General features: G+C 44.8%; 1 protein-coding gene across 1 annotated transcript in view; it reads right to left on the bottom strand.

Moving 5' to 3' along the window:
• The window catches only part of BNIP3 (BCL2 interacting protein 3), an 83,533-nt gene that overhangs the window by 7,771 nt on the left and 57,335 nt on the right, over positions 1 to 18,427 (bottom strand). Inside the window, exons 4-5 of the mRNA XM_073595687.1 lie at positions 15,490 to 15,596; positions 14,668 to 14,817 (exon numbers count right to left, since the gene is read on the bottom strand). Coding sequence (XP_073451788.1) covers positions 14,668 to 14,817; positions 15,490 to 15,596 — 257 coding nt within the window. The remainder of the gene's footprint in view (positions 1 to 14,667; positions 14,818 to 15,489; positions 15,597 to 18,427) is intronic.

Genomic DNA, 18,427 nt, shown 5'->3' with positions numbered 1-18,427 from the left:
TCTGGCATTTCTTTAACATAAAAATAGGAACACCAGACTTTTCACACCAGAACATAAAAACACAGGCAATATGGTTCATCTGGCAGTAGTACCATGAAAGACATTTGACCAAGCTAGGTTGTTATATTTGTGAGCCCTCCAATACTGCTGAGTAAGTGTGCTCGGATTGTCTTTTTATGTCCAAACACTCTTGTAGGACTATGTCAGATCTGCCACCAGAACTTCATGTCAAAGATTTTCCCACAGGCTGGGCACACTGTGGAAAAGGAAGGGAAAGGGATGGAAGCACAGGTGGACATCACTCGAGGCCACTATAAATGGGACCTGGCATGGTGGCCTTACCCAAGACTGGAGCACTGACCAGCAATGGGAGCACTGGCCAAGACTCAAAGCATTATCAGGATTGGGAGATTGGAGGTGACGAAGTTACACACTTCATTCACTCCTCCAAACTCAACCACATAAGAAGAAAACAGACAAAAGGTAAAACTGAGGTCTCTACCATGCAAACAAGGTAATTGGGAAAGTCTTGTGTACCAGAGGAGCTATAAAAGGCCTTTTATGTATATACATTGACACCTGGAATGCTCCTGGAAACAGTAAAAAAAAAAAAAATCAATACTTAGTAAAAACATTGTACAGGTTGACCTAACGTGACTCAGCACTGATATCATTTCTAGAAATAATTAACCTGGGAAGTCAATTCAGAGTAATGCCTCGTACACACGACCGGACATTCCGACGGGAAATGTGTGATGACAGGCTGTTGGCGGAAAATCTGACCGTGTATACGCTCCATCGGACAATTGTTGTCGGACTTTCCGCCAACAAATGTTGGATCGCAGGTTTTCAAATTTTCCACCAACAAATGTCTATTGTCGGATTTTCCGAGCGTGTGTACACAAGTCCGTCGGACAAAAGTCCAAAGTACAAACACGCATGCTCAGAAGCAGAAGCGGTCGGTCTTGTAAACTAGCGCTCGTAATGGAGAATTAACATTCATTATGTGGCAAATTATAAAATCTCGAAATGCAGCGCACAATTCTCTTCTTCTTTATTGGGATAATAATGAAGCTGCTTTTCTGGTGATACTGATGGAGTTATTGCAAACTAATTTTCAAAGGCTTTTTTTTTCTAGTGATATCAAGAATAATATTATTATGTTTTTCTTTTTTTTATTTGTGCAAGTTACCACAACACCATTATCCCGTAGTTTTTAAGAACAAAGATACAACTATGTTGGTGTCCCTTGTCAATTTTACATTGTATTTTATAAAATGTAGCTTCCTACTCCCAAACTGTCATTTGAAGTAAAACAGATAGCCAAGTATTATTATACAAAATTATTTTATTGTGCATTAAAAAAAGAAAACAAATAAAATTAAACATGCTATCTGCCAATAGAACTTAACCAAAAAGTGCATTCTATGCATCCAAAAATAGAGAAAATATAACAAATCAAATCATTATTCAACCAAAAAAATGTGAAAGCAATAACTCCAAGGCCAATAATAAATAACACGTTATCTCCTCCGATTCCGCAACATGGCTGGTTGACGAACAGCCGTTCAGAAACGAACTGAAAAGCACGAAATGAAAAGCGCTAAATAAAAAACGCGAAGAGAAAAGGGTGAATCAACACTCACCAAACTTCTACTAACACAAAATTAGCAGAAGGAGCCCAAAGGGTGGCGCTAAAGAGCTGAAAAACCACGTAGTACGTCCAGTACGTCACTACGTTCGTAATTGTTGGCCAACATTTGTGTGACAAGACAAATTTGAGCAAACACCCTTTGGACAAAATTCCACGGTTTTGTTGGCCAACAATCCGATTGTGTGTAAGAGGCATTAGAGTAATGGGTCAGCATCCCATACATTTAATGGTACTTTACAGTATAAACAATGTTATATGGAATGTTATTGTGAAACACTATAGCTTGTTGTGCAGAAGTTAGACCAAAACAGAGCAAGATAATTGGAAATGATGGTTTAATGCTGCAGAGCTGCCATTTGCTCTGTTTTTTTATGGGAAGTATATGTAGAAACAAAATTATTGTACAACCTTCAAAGCAATTATAGGTGATTTATGATCTTGCTAAATTTTAAGGATTGACTCATTTTATTTTTTATTGTGTTGACAGGTATGTATATAGATATTTATATATCAAACAAGGTTAAAGTGAACCTGTGTTATGGCCATTGAGTGTGAAAGCCAAAAGGTTTACTTTTTTTTAGCTTCTTAAACGCCCCTGCTTTTAGCACTCAAGACCACCCCAGCTGGGTGAAGGCTCCAAGTCACTTGGAACTTACACAGGACTTAAGAATCTCCCCAAGTAACTACATTTTTTAGGGAGTCTATTAGTGAGACCTCTGATCTTGGGTTCTTGGGTCTACAAGCCTCATGTGCCCAGTATGAACAGTCCCACTCACGCTGTTGGATTATCCTTCTATAGTGTGTGCTTGTCTCAATCCAAAGCACTTAGTGTGATTTCTGGCTGTTCTCTCCTTCCTCTGCAAGCTGCACGAGTCACTTCTGACAGTTTATGCGGACACCAAGCAATCCTGGGAGGTGCCCGCTCCCCTCCAGAACATAGCGGGTGACTGACAGCCTCAACTGTGTGTGTTTCCCTAGGATGTGTAAAGGGGGTGTGTCCATTCCCTCCAGTCAGGTCTCAGATTACACCCAGCTCTGTGCTATGCAGCGTTTGAGCTCCAGAAGGCAGGGGGTGGGGATCTGATGTCAGATATTCTGTATAAAAAAACTGTGTGTTTTAACCTCCCTAGCGGTTTTCCCGAGTGTGGCTCGGGGTTAAAATTCAGTCCCATTAGCGGTAACCCCGAGCCACACTCGGGATTACATCGCAGGATCCTGGTGCCTCCTTACTTACCTTGTCCCGGGATCCTGCGATGTCACCCGCAGTGTCCGAGGGCTCCGTCCTCCTACGAAGCCTCTCCGTGCCAGGCTCCGTTCCCTGCGAGCGGCGCGCCGACGGGGGCGGAGCCTGGCGACAAATTAAAAAAAAAGTAAAAATCATAACACATACAGTACTGTAATCTTACAGATTACAGTACTGTATGAAATGATTTCACATCCCTTTTGTCCCCAGTGCTTTGTCCTATGCCCTGCATGCAGTTTTACATGATATACACTGTTCTTTCTGCCTGGAAACTGGAGATTGTCCATAGCAACCAAAAAGTGTCCCTTTACGTCAAAAGTGGCTTTAGACCAGCTAGAAAACAGCGATAGTAAATTAGAACACTTTCAGAATTGAGCGATAGTGAATTGTGGGGAAATTTATTTTATTACTATATTTTTTTTTTTTTAATTATTTATTTTTATTTATTATATTATAATTTATGTTTTTGTGTTTCAAACTTTATCATACCCGGGATATCTACTAGACTCTGGTTTGGACAGATTTAAGTGTGTTATTGTTAAGATTTACAGACCTACAATATAAAACGCCAAATTTCCATGGAAAATAATTGTACCGCTTTCAGCACCTAAAATCCGAAATAATCATACCGCCAGGGAGGTTAAGAGGCTGTAGAGACAAGAGCGCTGCAGGTAAACAGGTACAACGTGTGTAGGAGGATTTGTTTCATCTCTGTGCATTACCTGAGGCCAGTCACTTCACTGATTTAAAGGGTTTGCAACCACTTTAAATCAGTGGTTCTCAACCTCCAACCTCAAGTACCTTCAACTGGCCATGTTTTGGGAACTTCCCTTAGATAAAATAGCTCTTATCAATACCAGGTCACTGATATTGATTTAAAGCAGCTGTGCAAAGTAAAAGGAAAACCTGAAAACGTGGCCCGTTAGGGGTACTTGAGGACTGAGGTTGAGTACCACTGCTTTAAATTATTATGCCGCGTACACACGGTCGGACTTTTCGTCTACAAAAGTCCGACAGCCTGTCCGACAGACTTCTGGCGGACTTTCGGCGGACTTGCAGCAGACTTTCTAACGAACGGACTTGCCTACACACGACCACACAAAAGTCGGACGGATTCGTACGTGATGACGTACACCGGACTAAAATAAGGAAGTTGATAGCCAGTAGCCAATAGCTGCCCTAGCATGGGTTTTTGTCCGTCGGACTAGCACACAGACGAGCGGATTTCGGGGTCCGTCGTAGTTACGACGTAAAGATTTGAAGCATGTTTCAAATCTAAAGTCCGTCGGATTTGAGGCTGAAAAAGTCTGCTGAAAGTCCGGAGAAGCCCACACACGATCGGATTACCAGCCAGCTTTAGTCCGTCGGCGTCCGTTGGACTTTTGTAGACGAAAAGTCCGACCGTGTGTACGCGGCATTAGGAGTGGAATAGGAGACTCATAGATGGACAGAAATAGGCAAACCTCAGTGGTAGACAGGAACGGACATGGATAATATGTTAGGGCGATTTGGCTGCTGGAGTGTCCAAGACATAAAACGCCTGGGGTTGATTTAGCACCATAGGCATGTGCAGGGGGGGTGACGGGTGTGCCTGGGCACACCCTAATCCCCTGACTTACTTGTCTACACCTGGATGAGAGGGGCAGCAGGCGACATATAGAACAACCGATGCTCTGCATTTTCCACCCTACAGCGTTGAATGCCTCCCAGCTCCCCCTGACTCCTTCGTTCTAAATAACTGCTGCAGGACCGCCCACCCAGCTTCTCCGCGGCTCCGCCCATTGAATTTACAGCAGCAGGCAGATGGGGGCATGACGTCCGGGGGACTGGAAGAGCCAGCTGATAGAGTAGGAAGAGCGGAGGAGGTCTCCACTGTGTGAGGAGACACGTGAAGCCTGCCTGGAGGGACCCGGAGACACAGCAAGCATGGAGTCCACACTGAGAGCAAGTGGGTGCCCATTGATCCCATCCATCCCCCCACCCAGCACTGCCACAATCCCATTCATCCCCCCACCCAGCACTGCCACCGATCCCATCCATCCCCCCACCCAGCACTGTCACCGATCCCATCCATCCCCCCACTCAGCACTGCCACTGATCCCATCCATCCCCCCACCCAGCACTGCCACCGATCCCATCCAACCCCCCCACCCAGCACTGCAACTGATCCCACCCACCCCCCCACCCAGCACTGCCACCGATCCCATCCATCCCCCCACACAGCAGTGCCACCGATCCCATCCATCCCCCCACCCAGCACTGCCACTAATCCCATCCCCCCACCACACTGCTGCCACTGATCTCATGCCCCTCAACACTGCCACTCATCCTATCTCCCCCCAGCATTGCTACTGATCCCCCTTTCCACTGCCACTCAACCCCCCAGTACTGCCACGAATCCCCCCACCACCGCCACTAATAACATCAACCCCCAGCACTGCCAATGATCCCACCCAACCTTGCCGCTCATCCCATACCCCCAGGACTGCCACTGATCCCATTACCCCCCACCACAACCACCATAAACACCACTGATCCCATCAACTTTCCAACATTTCCACTCCTTCCATCCCCCCAGCACTGCCACTGATCCCATCAATCCCCTAGCACTGCCACTGATCCCATTACCCTCCCCCCCACTACCACTGCCAAATGATCCCATATCTCCCAATATCATCCCCACTTTCTCCCTCTGACCAGCTCTGCCATAAGATGTAAAATGTATTGAAATATTAAAAACTGTTTTAACACATTTCAAAATGTTTGTTTACATTTATTTAAAAGTGTGCGTCTGTGTGTATGTATATATATATATATCCACACACGTGTGTGTTTGAGTTTTGGGGTGCACACCCTAATCCAATAGGCTGCGCACGCCTATGTTTAGCACCCAAGGTTCCACCTACAACTAAATATTCACTTTTAGGCAGACTGACCTTCAACACCAGTAGGTTTCCAGGTAAAGTACTCAGCTTAGTTTTGCATCTTTGAGTGACCAAAAACTAGAACTGGGGAAATGTAAGCTCTATCAGCCTGAGAGGTCCTCGGTCAAACTTTGTGATATTTGGACAAAAGCAAACCAAAGCTTTAATGCTAAGGCTCCAAATAACAGTGAAATTCCTGATATGATCCATTTGGTGCTCAATGATCGCAGAAAACTGGGAAAAGATGCCCTGATAATTAGTATTCATAAAGGTTAAGGCTCCGTTCACATCTAGGCCTTTTTGCAGAGTTTTGCAGCGTTTTTGTACAGGCGTTTTCAAGGTTAAAATGTCCCCAATGTAAAAGCAGCAAAACGCCTGTAATCTGCCAAAAAAGCAGCTCCTGTACTTTTATGAGCGATGGGCGTTTTATTTTAGGCGACAGAACGCTCAGATGTGAACAGGGGACATTGAAATGAATGAGATTGGTCTTGTTGGGCGTCTTTAGAGCTGAGGCTTAGAGCAGAAAAACACCCAAAAACGCCTAGATGTGAACGGAGCCTTAGGGGCAAGATCCAAAACCACAAATCAAGGGAATTAAAAAGGTATAAGTTCAACAGGACAAACATTACCTACACTATGCAAATAACCATACATCAGACTCTGCCGAACAACAATACAGTAAAACCTTGGATTGCAGGTAACGCGGTTTACAAGCGCTTCGCAATACGAGCTGTTTTTATTTATTTATTTGTTTTAAATCTGACTCGGTTTGCAAGCATTGTCTCGCAAGACAAGCAGGATTAAAGCTTCTGGGGTGTGCAGTACTGCATTTGGCCAGAGGTGCAGGGGCGCCGGTGACGCTCGGAGACCTTCAGAGCCGCTCAGAGACACTCCATTCCAGAGTGTCTCCGAGAGTCTCTGGCGCCCCCCCCCCCACCTCTGGCCACATGCGGTACTGCATAGACAAACGGTGGCTGTGAAAGTAATTATCAGAGTTTCCACTGATTCCTATGGGGAAATCCGCTTTGATATACGAGTGCTTTGGATTACAAGCATTCTTCTGGAACGGATTATGCTCGTAATCCAAGGTACTACTGTAATAGAGATATATATATATATATATATCCATCCTTCTTGACACAGCTTTGCTGGGCACATTTTGGTACACATAATGTACCTCCAATTAACAAACGACTCTCACACTTAGGGGTCTATTTATAAAAGATTTGTTGGACAAAAGTCACACAAACACACACTTGTGAAAGCTGGGTACATGTTCCCTATATTTTCTGTAATAGATTAATTTCTATGATCATCACCATCTAGTGGCCCAAAATATTTTCACACTGAGGTATTTCAGAAAACTATACCACATTTTGGCCACTGGATGGAGCTCATTGATTACAGAAAATTGGGGACAATGTCTACCCGAAGGTGTGTGACATTCGTCCAATGAATGTTTTATAAATAGATCCCTTACAGAATATCTTACCAGGCTTTAGATGCAGTGGCTGAAATATGTGCCTCCATTTTTTATATATGTCTATCTAGTTAAGGAAATAGCAAACAGAATAGACAGAAATAATACAGGTACACTGTATAGATACATGTATAAGTACAACTTCAAACAAATACCACCCGTAGACCAACAGGGATGGAAAACTTAAATAAAAAGGAGGTAAGAGGTGTAACCGTATGTAGTAACCTGGGTCCGGGGAGGCATTTGAAAAATTATTCACAATCAAATGTTAAAGTAGGTTGAATGAGAGTTTAAAAGAGAAAAAAGAAAAAGAAAGAGGGAGAAAAGAGGGGGAAGGAGATGAGTGTTCTAGTCTTCGTATACAAAATTTGCAACTAACAGCAGTAGAGTAATCATCATATTTACAAACAAGAGGTCATTTTGAATTCGAACCATTGGGCCCTGATTGTGGTGTGACGCTTTACATTACCCCTAGCAATATGGGCGAGTTCCTCCAAGGGATGGACTTCATCAACTTTTTGTAGCCAGCTTTTCATTGAAGGGGCTGTAGGTTGACCCCATAAGGCAGGTATGAGAGCCTTAGCTGTATTCAATAGGTGAGGAGTGAGGGAAGGTTTATATGGGCCGACTGGCTTGAGGGTACCATGAAGAAGTATTGTCCAGGGGGTCAAGGGGAAGAAAGAGATCCACTATCTGATTTATGAGATTGAGTATGTCTGACCAGTAAGGTCGGATTAGGGGGCAGTTCCACCAGATATGGGCATGAGAGGCAATGTTCCAGTAGTTCCTCCAACACAAAGGGGAACTGGAGGGAAAAATACAGTGTAGTTTAATTGGAGTATAGTGCCATCTGGTTTGGCATTCTGCCATTTTGGATGAGATCGAAGAAATATGGGCAAGTTGTAGGATTTTGTCTTTTTGCTTGTCGGTAAGATGAGATTTGAGGTCTATAAGGGGCTTTGCAGCTTGGTGAGGAGCCTTGTAGAACTGCGAAATGCAGTGAAGTGGAGGATCTTTGTAATTGAACATGGATTCAATTAGGTTTAAGTCCTGTAGACCCCGTAGTGGGCGAGGTAAGGAGGGAAGGAAGCGTTGTAGCTGGTTATACCTCAATCTGTCCATGAAGGCGATTGGTTTTGGACCTAAAATAACCGGAAGTGGCTTAAGAGCATTGGATTGAATAAGGCAATGAAGCAGAAGACGGCCATCAGGGGACCAAGACTTAAAGCCAGAGTCCATGGCTCCAGGTAGAAAGTAGTTGCGATGTAGGAGCGGCATTAACCACTTGCCGACCAGCGATATATGGCGGCAGGTCGGCTCTATTGCGTAAATCGCTGTACCAGTACAGCGGTTCCTTTAAGAGCTATAGCGGGCTCCTGCGTCGCCAGAGCCAATGCGTGTGGCTGGCGGACGCAATGTCCGCCGGCCACAAGTAATTGCTCCTCAGAGAGGCAGAATAGGGATCTGTCAATGTAAACACACAGATCCCTGTTCTTTCAGGGGAGTAAAGTGATCTGTTCCTAGTGATCAGGAACAGCGATCTCTCTGTACTCCCAGTCAGTCCCCCCCCCCCCCCCCACAGTTAGAAACATCTCCCTAGGCCCCCTAACCCTTCGATCGCCCCCTAGTGTTAACCCCTTTCCTGCCAGTGTCATTTATACAGTAATAAATACAAAAAGAGCAGCGCTGTGACAAAAAAAGTGAAAAAAGTATATATGATATAACCAAATCAGATAAGTTGAATATTAGACCCAAATTTGAGATAGGCTCCAAAGTTCATATAAAAGTACATAATAAACAAAGGTAAAAAAGTCCTATCCAAAATCGATCATAAATAGGGGATAAAGTGGGAAGCGTAGATAGGTGGAAATACAAATAAATCAATATGTCCTTCACCGCACCACTGTGGTATTGATAAGAATGCACGCTTACCAAACGGCAAGCTTAAAGAAGCTTGCGACCTTAACCCGGTCGGGGCCTTTCAGGATGGAACCATCAAAGGAAAAGCACACCACCTTCGCTTGGATTAAGCACGCTGTTCACCAATTATCACTGTATTGTGGAGATGTGACCCCTGGCTAAGGATAAACCTCCCCGGTTCGGTTCTCTCCTGGGTCCGCTCCACTCACGAGCGGAGCGGACCCATAAAGCCATAAAGCTATCCCCTATTTTGTAGACGCTATAACTTTTGCGCAAACCAATCAATATACACTTATTGCGATTTTTTTTAACAAAATATGTAGTAAAATACATATTCGCCTAAACTAATGGAAGAAATTATAGCAAAAAGTAAAAAAAATAGGTGTTTTTTTTCAAAATTGTTGTCTTTTGTTTATAGTGCAAAAAATAAAAACAGCAGAGGTGATCAAATACTACCAAAAGAAAGATCCATTTGTGGGAAAAAAAAGGACATCAAATTTGTCAGTTAAAATGACGCAATGTCGTATTGCAAAAAATGGCCTGGTCATTAAGGGGGTAAATCCTTCCGGGGCTGAAGTGGTTCAAGGGGAGTTATAGGTCCAGTATAGAATAACTGTTATATGGGCAAAGAGGGATTCCGGGCGTAGGCCTGTAGTGTTAGAAATAGAGTTGGCGTAAGCCGTTAAGCGAGGGAGTAAGATGTCATTGAAATGTTTTATAAATACAGGACTGTATACCCATCTGGGCCTGGGGCTTTTGCTAAGGGTGTGGATTTTGATGCTTTTTGTAATTCCTCAACAGAGAAGTCGGCTTTTATATGTCTACGTGTCTTACGTGGGAGTTTCGGAAGTTTTGCTTGTTTTAGGTAGGAAAGTATGTGTTTGCGTTTCTTTGTCGGGGAAAGAGAGGAAAGGTCACCCTTGACATTCTAGGTCACCCTTGACATTCTAAAGATCGGCATAGAATTCCCTAAAAGTCATGGCAATTTAAGGGGAAGCATGAGCCATTTCACCTGAATGTAGTTTAATTTTAGGTATGAAGGAAGCAGGGTTTTTTTGCTTGAAGGGATTGTGCAAGTTGTCTACCGGGTTTATCCCCCCATTCATACATTTTCTGGGAGATAAGGTGGGACTTCTTTTTCTTTTTCTAGGCCAAGAAGAGCCTTAAGTTCTTATCTCTTTTGCGGAAGAGCCTCCAGGTGTGTTTTATGCAGGGATAATTTTTGTTTCTTATCTAGGTCAGCAACCTGTTGCAATAATTCTTTAAATTGTTGACCATGCCCTCCCTTTTTCCTCGCACCAAGTTCAATAAGTCTACCCCCTCATCGTTGCTTTGTGGGCCTTCCATATTAGAGAAGGAGCAGTTTCTGGAGATGTGTTCTCCGTGAAATACTGTGTCAAAAATGAGGATCAGACGGAGACGTCAGTAGGATTCGAGAGGAGAGAATTGTTGAGTTTCACATTATTGGTGCAAGGCAGTAGAGAGGGAATGGACAGATGGATAGAGAGAGGTGCATTATCTCATATAGATGCAGTACCTATGGAGGCGGAATGCAAGCGAGGAAGGTGGAAATGGTCAATAAAAATATTATCTATCCTTGAATAGGAGTGGTGTGATTTGGAATAATAGGAATAGTCCTGATCTTTGGGGTGAAATAAGTGCCAAACATCTATTAATTGCAGGTCATGGAGTCTTTTTTTGAACATGACAAGCGTTTGAATGGGATTCCAGAATGGCCCTGTGATGTATCCATAATGGGGTCTAGTGGCATATGAATGTCTCCTGCCAGAATAGTGATCCCCTTGGCGAAATCAGCTAGTTTAGTCAGGATTTGAGACATAAAAGTGGGCTGGTTGTGATTTGGACAGTATATTTTTGCCAGGGTGCATTGGGTGTTGCCTATAGATCCCTTAATAAAAAGAAAATGACTATGATCATCTGCTATCATCTCATCAAGCTGAAAGGATATGCTCCCACTAAACCCAATGGCTACTCCTTTAGCTTTATTGGTATCAGATAGACTATATTACCATTTCGAGAATTTTGGTGAAGAACGTTTGACAGAAGTAGAGTGCGCTAGGTGCATTTCTTGAAGAAAGTAATAAAAACAGGCAGCTTGTTTTAACTCTCTCATAACCTGGTGTTTCATGGCATAGTTCAAACCCCTTACGTTGTATGACAGAACGGTCAGAGTAGCCATTGTGTCGGTGGCGCATGAACTCTTAGCCTGTGGGACCATCTATACCAGCAAAAATCGGGAGGGAAAAGAGGAGAGGGGAAGGAGAAAGGGGGGAAGCATATAAAAGAGAGAAAAAAGCACATAAGTAAGACAGACATATAGATTTTAGGACTCTGGTGGGATACACAAAACATTTACGCAGTAAACTGCTGTGGTCCCTGTGGGGATGGAGAGGACAAGCAGCCAGCAAGGCCTCTGTAGAAGGTCTAGCCAGGAAAGCATGGAGGCTGCTCTTACTCACCAACCCCAAAAGGAGGGGGGCATGGAACATAGAAAAAAAAAACCCACAAAACATGTACTGGGGGAATTGGGCCCCCATCAGCGCACGGCCGAAATAAGTGCAAAATAACAAGAAGAAATAATCTCTAGCAATGAGGAAAACTAAAAAACTAGGGGGGGGTTTTAGGGGGCGTGGTCAACATCACCCAGTGACCATGCCCCCTAAAACGTCACAGTCCCAGCATGCCCAGGGACTGTGACATCAAAAGGGGGCGGGGTCTCCGCCTATATAAGTCACAACGCAGCCCTCGGAGAGCAGTCCAGCAGGAGAGAGCGTCGTGTCAACATCTGGAGAAGAGAAGAGAAGAGAAGAAGCCCAGAAGCCCAGGAGTCCGGACCTCTGCTGGCAAGAGAGCTACCTGAAGACAGCAGAGGAGCCGGCCGAAGAACTGGAACACCGGGAGAAGAACCAACCGGACGCCGGGAGAAGATGAAGCGCAGGGACCCCCGAAGCCGGAAGAAGACCACCGAAGCCAGAGGAAGATCTCCCCCCCCGGAGCTGTTTAATAAAATATTTTAAAAACCTGTGTAGTGTGTTTTATTACACTTTTTCCCTAGGTGAATGGGTAGGGGTACCATGTACCCCATACTCATTCACATAGGGTGGGGGGCCGGGATCTGGGGGCCCCCTTATTAAAGGGGGCTCCCAGATTCCGATAAGCCCCCGCCCGCAGACCCCGACAACCAACGGCCAGGGTTGTCGGGAAGAGGCCCTTGTCCTCATCAACATGGGGACAAGGTGCTTTGGGGTGGGGGGCCCCGCAGGGCGCCCCCCTCCCCCAAAGCACCCATCCCCCATGTTGAGGGCATGCGGCCTGGTACGGTTCAGGAGGGGGGCGCTCGCTCGTCCCCACCCCCTTTCCTGACCGGCCAGGCTGCGTGCTCGGATCAGGGTCTGGTATGGATTTTAGGGGGGACCCCACGCCGTTTTTTCGGCGTAGGGGGTTCCCTTTATAATCCATACCAGACCTAAGGGCCTGGTATGCCCCGCGACGGGGCTCGCAAGGTGTCAATCTCGCCGATAAAAGCAGCAAGATTGACATCCTTTTCTAGTCCCGTCGCACCTGAGTCACGTTCAAAATGAACGGACTTGTCCGTGTGTGGGCAAGTCCGTTCATTCTGAAAGTCCGCCGTAACTCCGGCGAAAGTCAGTCGGAAAGACGGGCGGACTTAGCCCGCCGGAAAGTCGGGTCGTGTGTGGGCAAGTCCGTCCGTTTTAAAGTCCGGCGCACCTGGCGGACAAAGTCCGTCGGAAAGTGTGCCGGACCAAGTAGGATAGAAAGTCCGACCGTGTGTACGCGGCATAAGTCCTCAAGCTTGTAGAGAGTGGAGTGATGGGCAAGTGCCAGCTGAGTGACAGTGTTCTGTAATTCCTTAATGGCAACTTCGTGTGTGTCTTGGCGTTTTTTCGTGTCCTCTACTTGGGCTAGCAGGTGGGACATATCTGACCTTACTGCTGTAATTTCCTTTGTTATAGATTTCTCGAGGCTGTGAAACATCCCTTCCAGTTCTTTCTTTAAGCCACTTACTAGGTAAGACATCTAAGCAGGCGGGTGAGCTGGGATCTTCCATCAGCTCCGAGCCGCAGGAAGGCCGGGAGCTCTCCCGGAGTGAAGCCGCTTGCACAGGGAGGTTGACCTTCTGGATCTCGAGGATCTGGTTTCCTCTCAGCGGCAAGAAATCTTTTTATGGAGCCCAAGGATGACAGTTCGTGGCCGATCCTCTCCCTGACCTCTTACCAAGTGCTGAGCAGGATTTCGAGGCTTTAGTAGGCATTGCTAGAGGTATAAAGGCCGGTGCATGGACGGAGCTCACTTCAGACACGTCCGGTCAGCGCCATGTGGAAACCATGCCCCCATATGCTTCTATTAAAGCTAAAATTACCTACTGATCCATTCTTTCCTGTGGACTGAACTGAAATTTCAAACAAGGAATCAGCTGTCTCAGCTATCTTCTGTAAACTACCTAAAGCCCATCTCCAGGCAAAAAAATAAGTTTTTCCGATACAGTGGGGCTGTGCCCACACTGCATGGGTCAGCTGCTCATTTTGGAACAGGTGCATCCGAGCTACTACCTCCTGTGCAATGCCTGGTGAGCCTCAAGAACACAGCACTCAGCCTGTGAAGTCTCTGTAAAACCTCCATATAGTCCATGCAAAAAAGGAGAAAGCCAACACGTTTTGGCCATCAGGCCTTAATCTAGCCAACACGTTGGATTTCTTTTTGACTATCGTGCACATGCAATAATAAAACTATGTTCTAACCGACTTCCATGGCACCAGCCTTTCTACTTTTTTGCATGAGCTGCTCATTTTGTCTAGGGGTGAGAAGAAACCTTATACTCCCCCAATCCTTTGTTCCACCAAAAACCGGTGCTCCCCCACAGATCAGCAGTGGACAGTTCCTTGTCTATGAAGCCTGCTCAGGGCTTGATGACATCAGGAACAGTCCACAACTCAAGACCTCTGGAGTACGGGAGTGCCGGACCAGTCTTGTACTGGGAGGATCGGAGGATTAAGTAAATTTATTTTCTCCTCTCCCTCAGACAAAATGAGCAGCTGACCTGTTCAGCGCGGGCACAGCCCCGCTGCATGAGAGAACCTTTTTTTTTTGGCTGGATGGCTATTGCCATCAATATTTCCCAGCATACTTGATAATTTATCACTCTCCCCATTAGAAAAGGACAATAACATTTTGCCCTGCGTACACGGAATAGCTTGGTTTGCTGAAAAATGTTGCTAAGTTTTGCTGTTGTATCATTTCTGAATAGCAAAAGCAAATTGCACAATGCTGTTGATAAAAAAAAAGTCAATGTCAGTCGTGACTCCTGACTACTATTTTAGGACTCCTGCAGATTGTTCTACACCATATTAAATAAAGGTCAATGGCTGTGTCATTTGCAGTGATTACTGTATTGTATACAACGTACCCCAGTCCAATAGCCAGCAGGTGGGATAATAACAAGGAAGGAAGGAAAACTTTTAAAAATTCTGCAGAGAAAATCCCACCCTTCTTCATAACACTTGTATTTCTCATGCTCAGAGCGGAGCTACGCTTCGGGTGCTTAAAGACAAATTCCCTGGGGGAAGAAAAAATAATAATCAAATTTTTTCAAATCAATCAAATCTATTTTTCAGTATGTTTAGCATCACACAGCTTTAAGGAAACCTTTTTTGTTAAAGTGTTAATAAACCCACAACAGTAAAATCAGTCTGTATATTCAGTAAAGAATGCTTGTTATACTCACTGTGGAACCTAAGGGTTTAATCTTCTGCATTGTGTAAAAAGGCTGTTTGATCTAGTCTTCTCTAATCCTCCCCTTCTTCCACAGTCTCCAATCCATCTCCTGATAGTACAGAGCCTTGGGGGACTCTGCACATGCTCAGTTTGGTGTGCATTGCTAGAGAGTTTTTTTTTATTTCTTGGGATGGTGCATGTGATCAGCACAGGGCCAATCAGCACTGTCCAGACAGAGGGTCAGGGGAACCGCATGTATGGATTCGGTACATACATGTGTTATATGGACAGGATCACCTGCCTAAACTGCAACAATTGTGAATAAGCACGCTTGCTGCTTTCAATAAAACCATATCTGCAAGTCATATAAGCCTTATGGAATGAGAGTTGTAGTCACTGGTGAGTACTGCTCTAAAATGACAAACTTATTTTAAACTGAAACCTAGTTTGTGTACATGAATGCAGTGTCAGCTGTCCCGATAAACGTAACCAAAGAAAAAGACAAGAATCTTACTTGGGAGGGATATTTTCAGGCCTGCTGGACCAATCCCAAATCCAGTCTGAATTCTTCTTCAAAAGGTTTTCCAGTTCTTTTCTCCGTTCAATATAATCTTCCTCTGACTGTCATAGAAAGAACGAATAAACCGTTAACACTCATCATACATGGGTGATCTTCCATAATCACTGACTTACGCTATTCTATGTCAAAGATTCATCTTTGAGCTGTCTGGCATTAAGGCCCCTTTCACACGGGTGGACCGTTCAGGTCCGCCTGTCAGTTTTTTTAGGCGGACCTGAACGGACGCTTCATACAGGTCTATGGAGCGACGGATGTCAGCGGTGACATGTCCGCTGACATCCGATCCGCTAAAGTGTGACGGATGGAAACCCTAACAGATCGGAGCTACTCCAACAAGCCTTAACCAAGTGATGGTGGTCCCCGTGTCTTCTGGCTCCATCCCAGGTTTCGGCAGTGTTTCAGCACATTCTCAGCTTATCAGCTTGTCTAATTTAAAGAGGAGTTCCACTCGTGGTTACGTTTATTAAAAGTCAGCAGCTACAAAAAAAGTGTAGCTGCTGACTTTTGATAAAACAGACACTCACCCGTCCCACGGTCCAGCGATGTGGCCCCCCCGAAGCCTTGGGCCTCTCCTGTCCACGGCGCCGTCATTGCAAGTGTGGGCACCCGGCTGTGACAGCTTGCAGCTTCACAGCCAGATGCGCACTGCGCCTTCTCAGTGGCCGGACAATCTTCTGGGACCTGTAACGTGTCCCAGAAGATTGCAGGGAGGGAGGGGGAGAGGAGGCGTTGCCTAAGCAGTGGAAGCGGGAGCTGGGCACCTGTCAGAACTAGGTACCCGCTCCCCCACAAAAAAAAAATGACATGCCAAATGTGGCATGCAAGGGGGCGAGGAGTGCTTAAAGCGGAAGTTCCACTTTTGGGTGGAACTCCGCTTTAAAGAAAGCCTGTCTGATAAACAAATGAGGGGACACTCCATTGCTGATCTCAAAATCAGTTTTCTGGCCACTGATTCTCTGAATTCAAACCTTTCAGAGTTACTCACCCAGATTTGATGGTCCAGTATTCTGACATCACTGTTGGCAGGTCTATGACCTGGAAACCGGAGTACCCAGGAACAGCCAGTCAACTAGCATTTCAGAGAAAGGTCAGCAATGGTACTGTGCATATTTCTCAGTTATGTCAGTAACTTACTAACAAAAGGTTTCTACACGGCATTTTTCATATTCATTATGGATACCCTTTTCAAAAGGTAAATACATAACAGGACATATTTACAGCTCCGATTTTTTATTTGTTGCAGTATGTTTTGGTGCATTTTATATACCAGTATCCATCAACAGAAAAAAATTATATAAAAAAAAAAAAAATACTATGTAAAAACAAATATTATGCGTGCATCATACATACTAGGGGGAGTACAACTAGGGTAGTCAATGGTCGAGAAGGATCTGGGGGTTTTGGTAGATCATAAGCTCAATAATAGCATGCAATGCCAAGCTGCGGTTTCCAAAGCGAACAAAGTCCTTTCTAGTATTAGGAGAGGTATGGACTCCAGAGACATATAATTTTGCCCGCTGTACAAATCATTAGTAAGACCTCATCTGGAATATGCAGTTCAGTTTTGGCCACCAGTTCTCAAAAAGGATATCGGGGAACTGGAGAAAGTGCCGAGAAGGGAAACCAAACTGCTAAGAAGCATGGAGGAGCTCAGCTATGAGGAAAGATTAGAGGACTTGAATTTATTTTCTCCTGAGGAGATTAAGGGGGATATGATCAACATGTACAAATATATGTGGCCCATATAGTGAACTTGGTGGCGAGTTATTCACTTTAAGGTCATCACACAGGACAAGAGGACACTCTTTACGTCTGGAGAAAAAAAAGATTTCTCCAAATACGGAAATGTTTCTTCACAGTAACAGCTGTGAAAACGTGGAATAGACTCCCTTCAGAGGTGGTTCTGGCCACGGAGGAAAAAAATTGTTTTATATATTTTTTGGGGATATTTATTATAGCAAAAAGTAAAAAATAATGTGTTTTTTTTCAAAATTGTCGTTCTATTTTTGTTTATAATTATGTGTTGTCTAGGGTCTCTCGTAAAACATATTCCCAGATATTTCATTTTATCCACTACTTCCAGTTGAGGAATTTCAGGTGGTAAGGAGTTTCTAAGGGGATCCACAGGCAAAAGCGTTGATTTCTCCCAGTTTACGGTCAGTCCCAAAAAACTCCTTAATTATATTCACTGCTGTCACCAGGGATGACTGGGTATCCCCCAAAGACAATACATGGTCTGCATACAATGCAATCTTTTCCTCTCCTATCCCCCTCTGAAATCCATGCATGTCTAAAGATGACCTAACCGCTATTTGCCAACGGCTCCATCGCAAGGGCGAAGAGTAGGGGCGATAGGGGGCATCACTGCTTTGTCCCCCTCCCAAGCTGGAACCTGAGGAATCATTGTTAACTCTAACTTTTGTGCTTGGGGCATTAAAACATGTTTTTATCCAACTGATGAAAGAAGGGCCGAACCGAAATTCCTTCAGGACCTGACAGAGGATAGTGCCACTCCAGGCTATCAAAATCCTTAACTGCGTCCAAGGACAAAATAGCCCTTGAGCCCTCATTCTCCATCGGGGTCTGCAGATTCGGATATAACCACCTAATATTCAGTGGATCTACGTTTCTGAATAATTTTATTAAGCCTGGTCGCCAACACCTGTGACAATATTTTTACGTCAGAGCACAATAAGGATATAGGCCTGTACGAGGATGTGTCCAACGGATCCCTCCCTTCCTTGTGTAGAACAATGATAGTAGCCTCCGTCATTGAAGAAGGTAACTTCCCCTTTACCACCACCCAGTTCAACACCTTCAGTAGCTCGGGGAGCAACACCTCCCCATTATATTTATAGTTCTCTACCGGGAG

This window comes from Aquarana catesbeiana, linkage group LG08 (genome assembly GCF_042186555.1).
Source record: "Aquarana catesbeiana isolate 2022-GZ linkage group LG08, ASM4218655v1, whole genome shotgun sequence".
Lineage (NCBI taxonomy): Eukaryota > Metazoa > Chordata > Amphibia > Anura > Ranidae > Aquarana > Aquarana catesbeiana.
The sequence above is the reverse complement of the archived record's forward strand: the minus strand, read 5'-3'. Positions and strand labels throughout refer to the sequence as shown.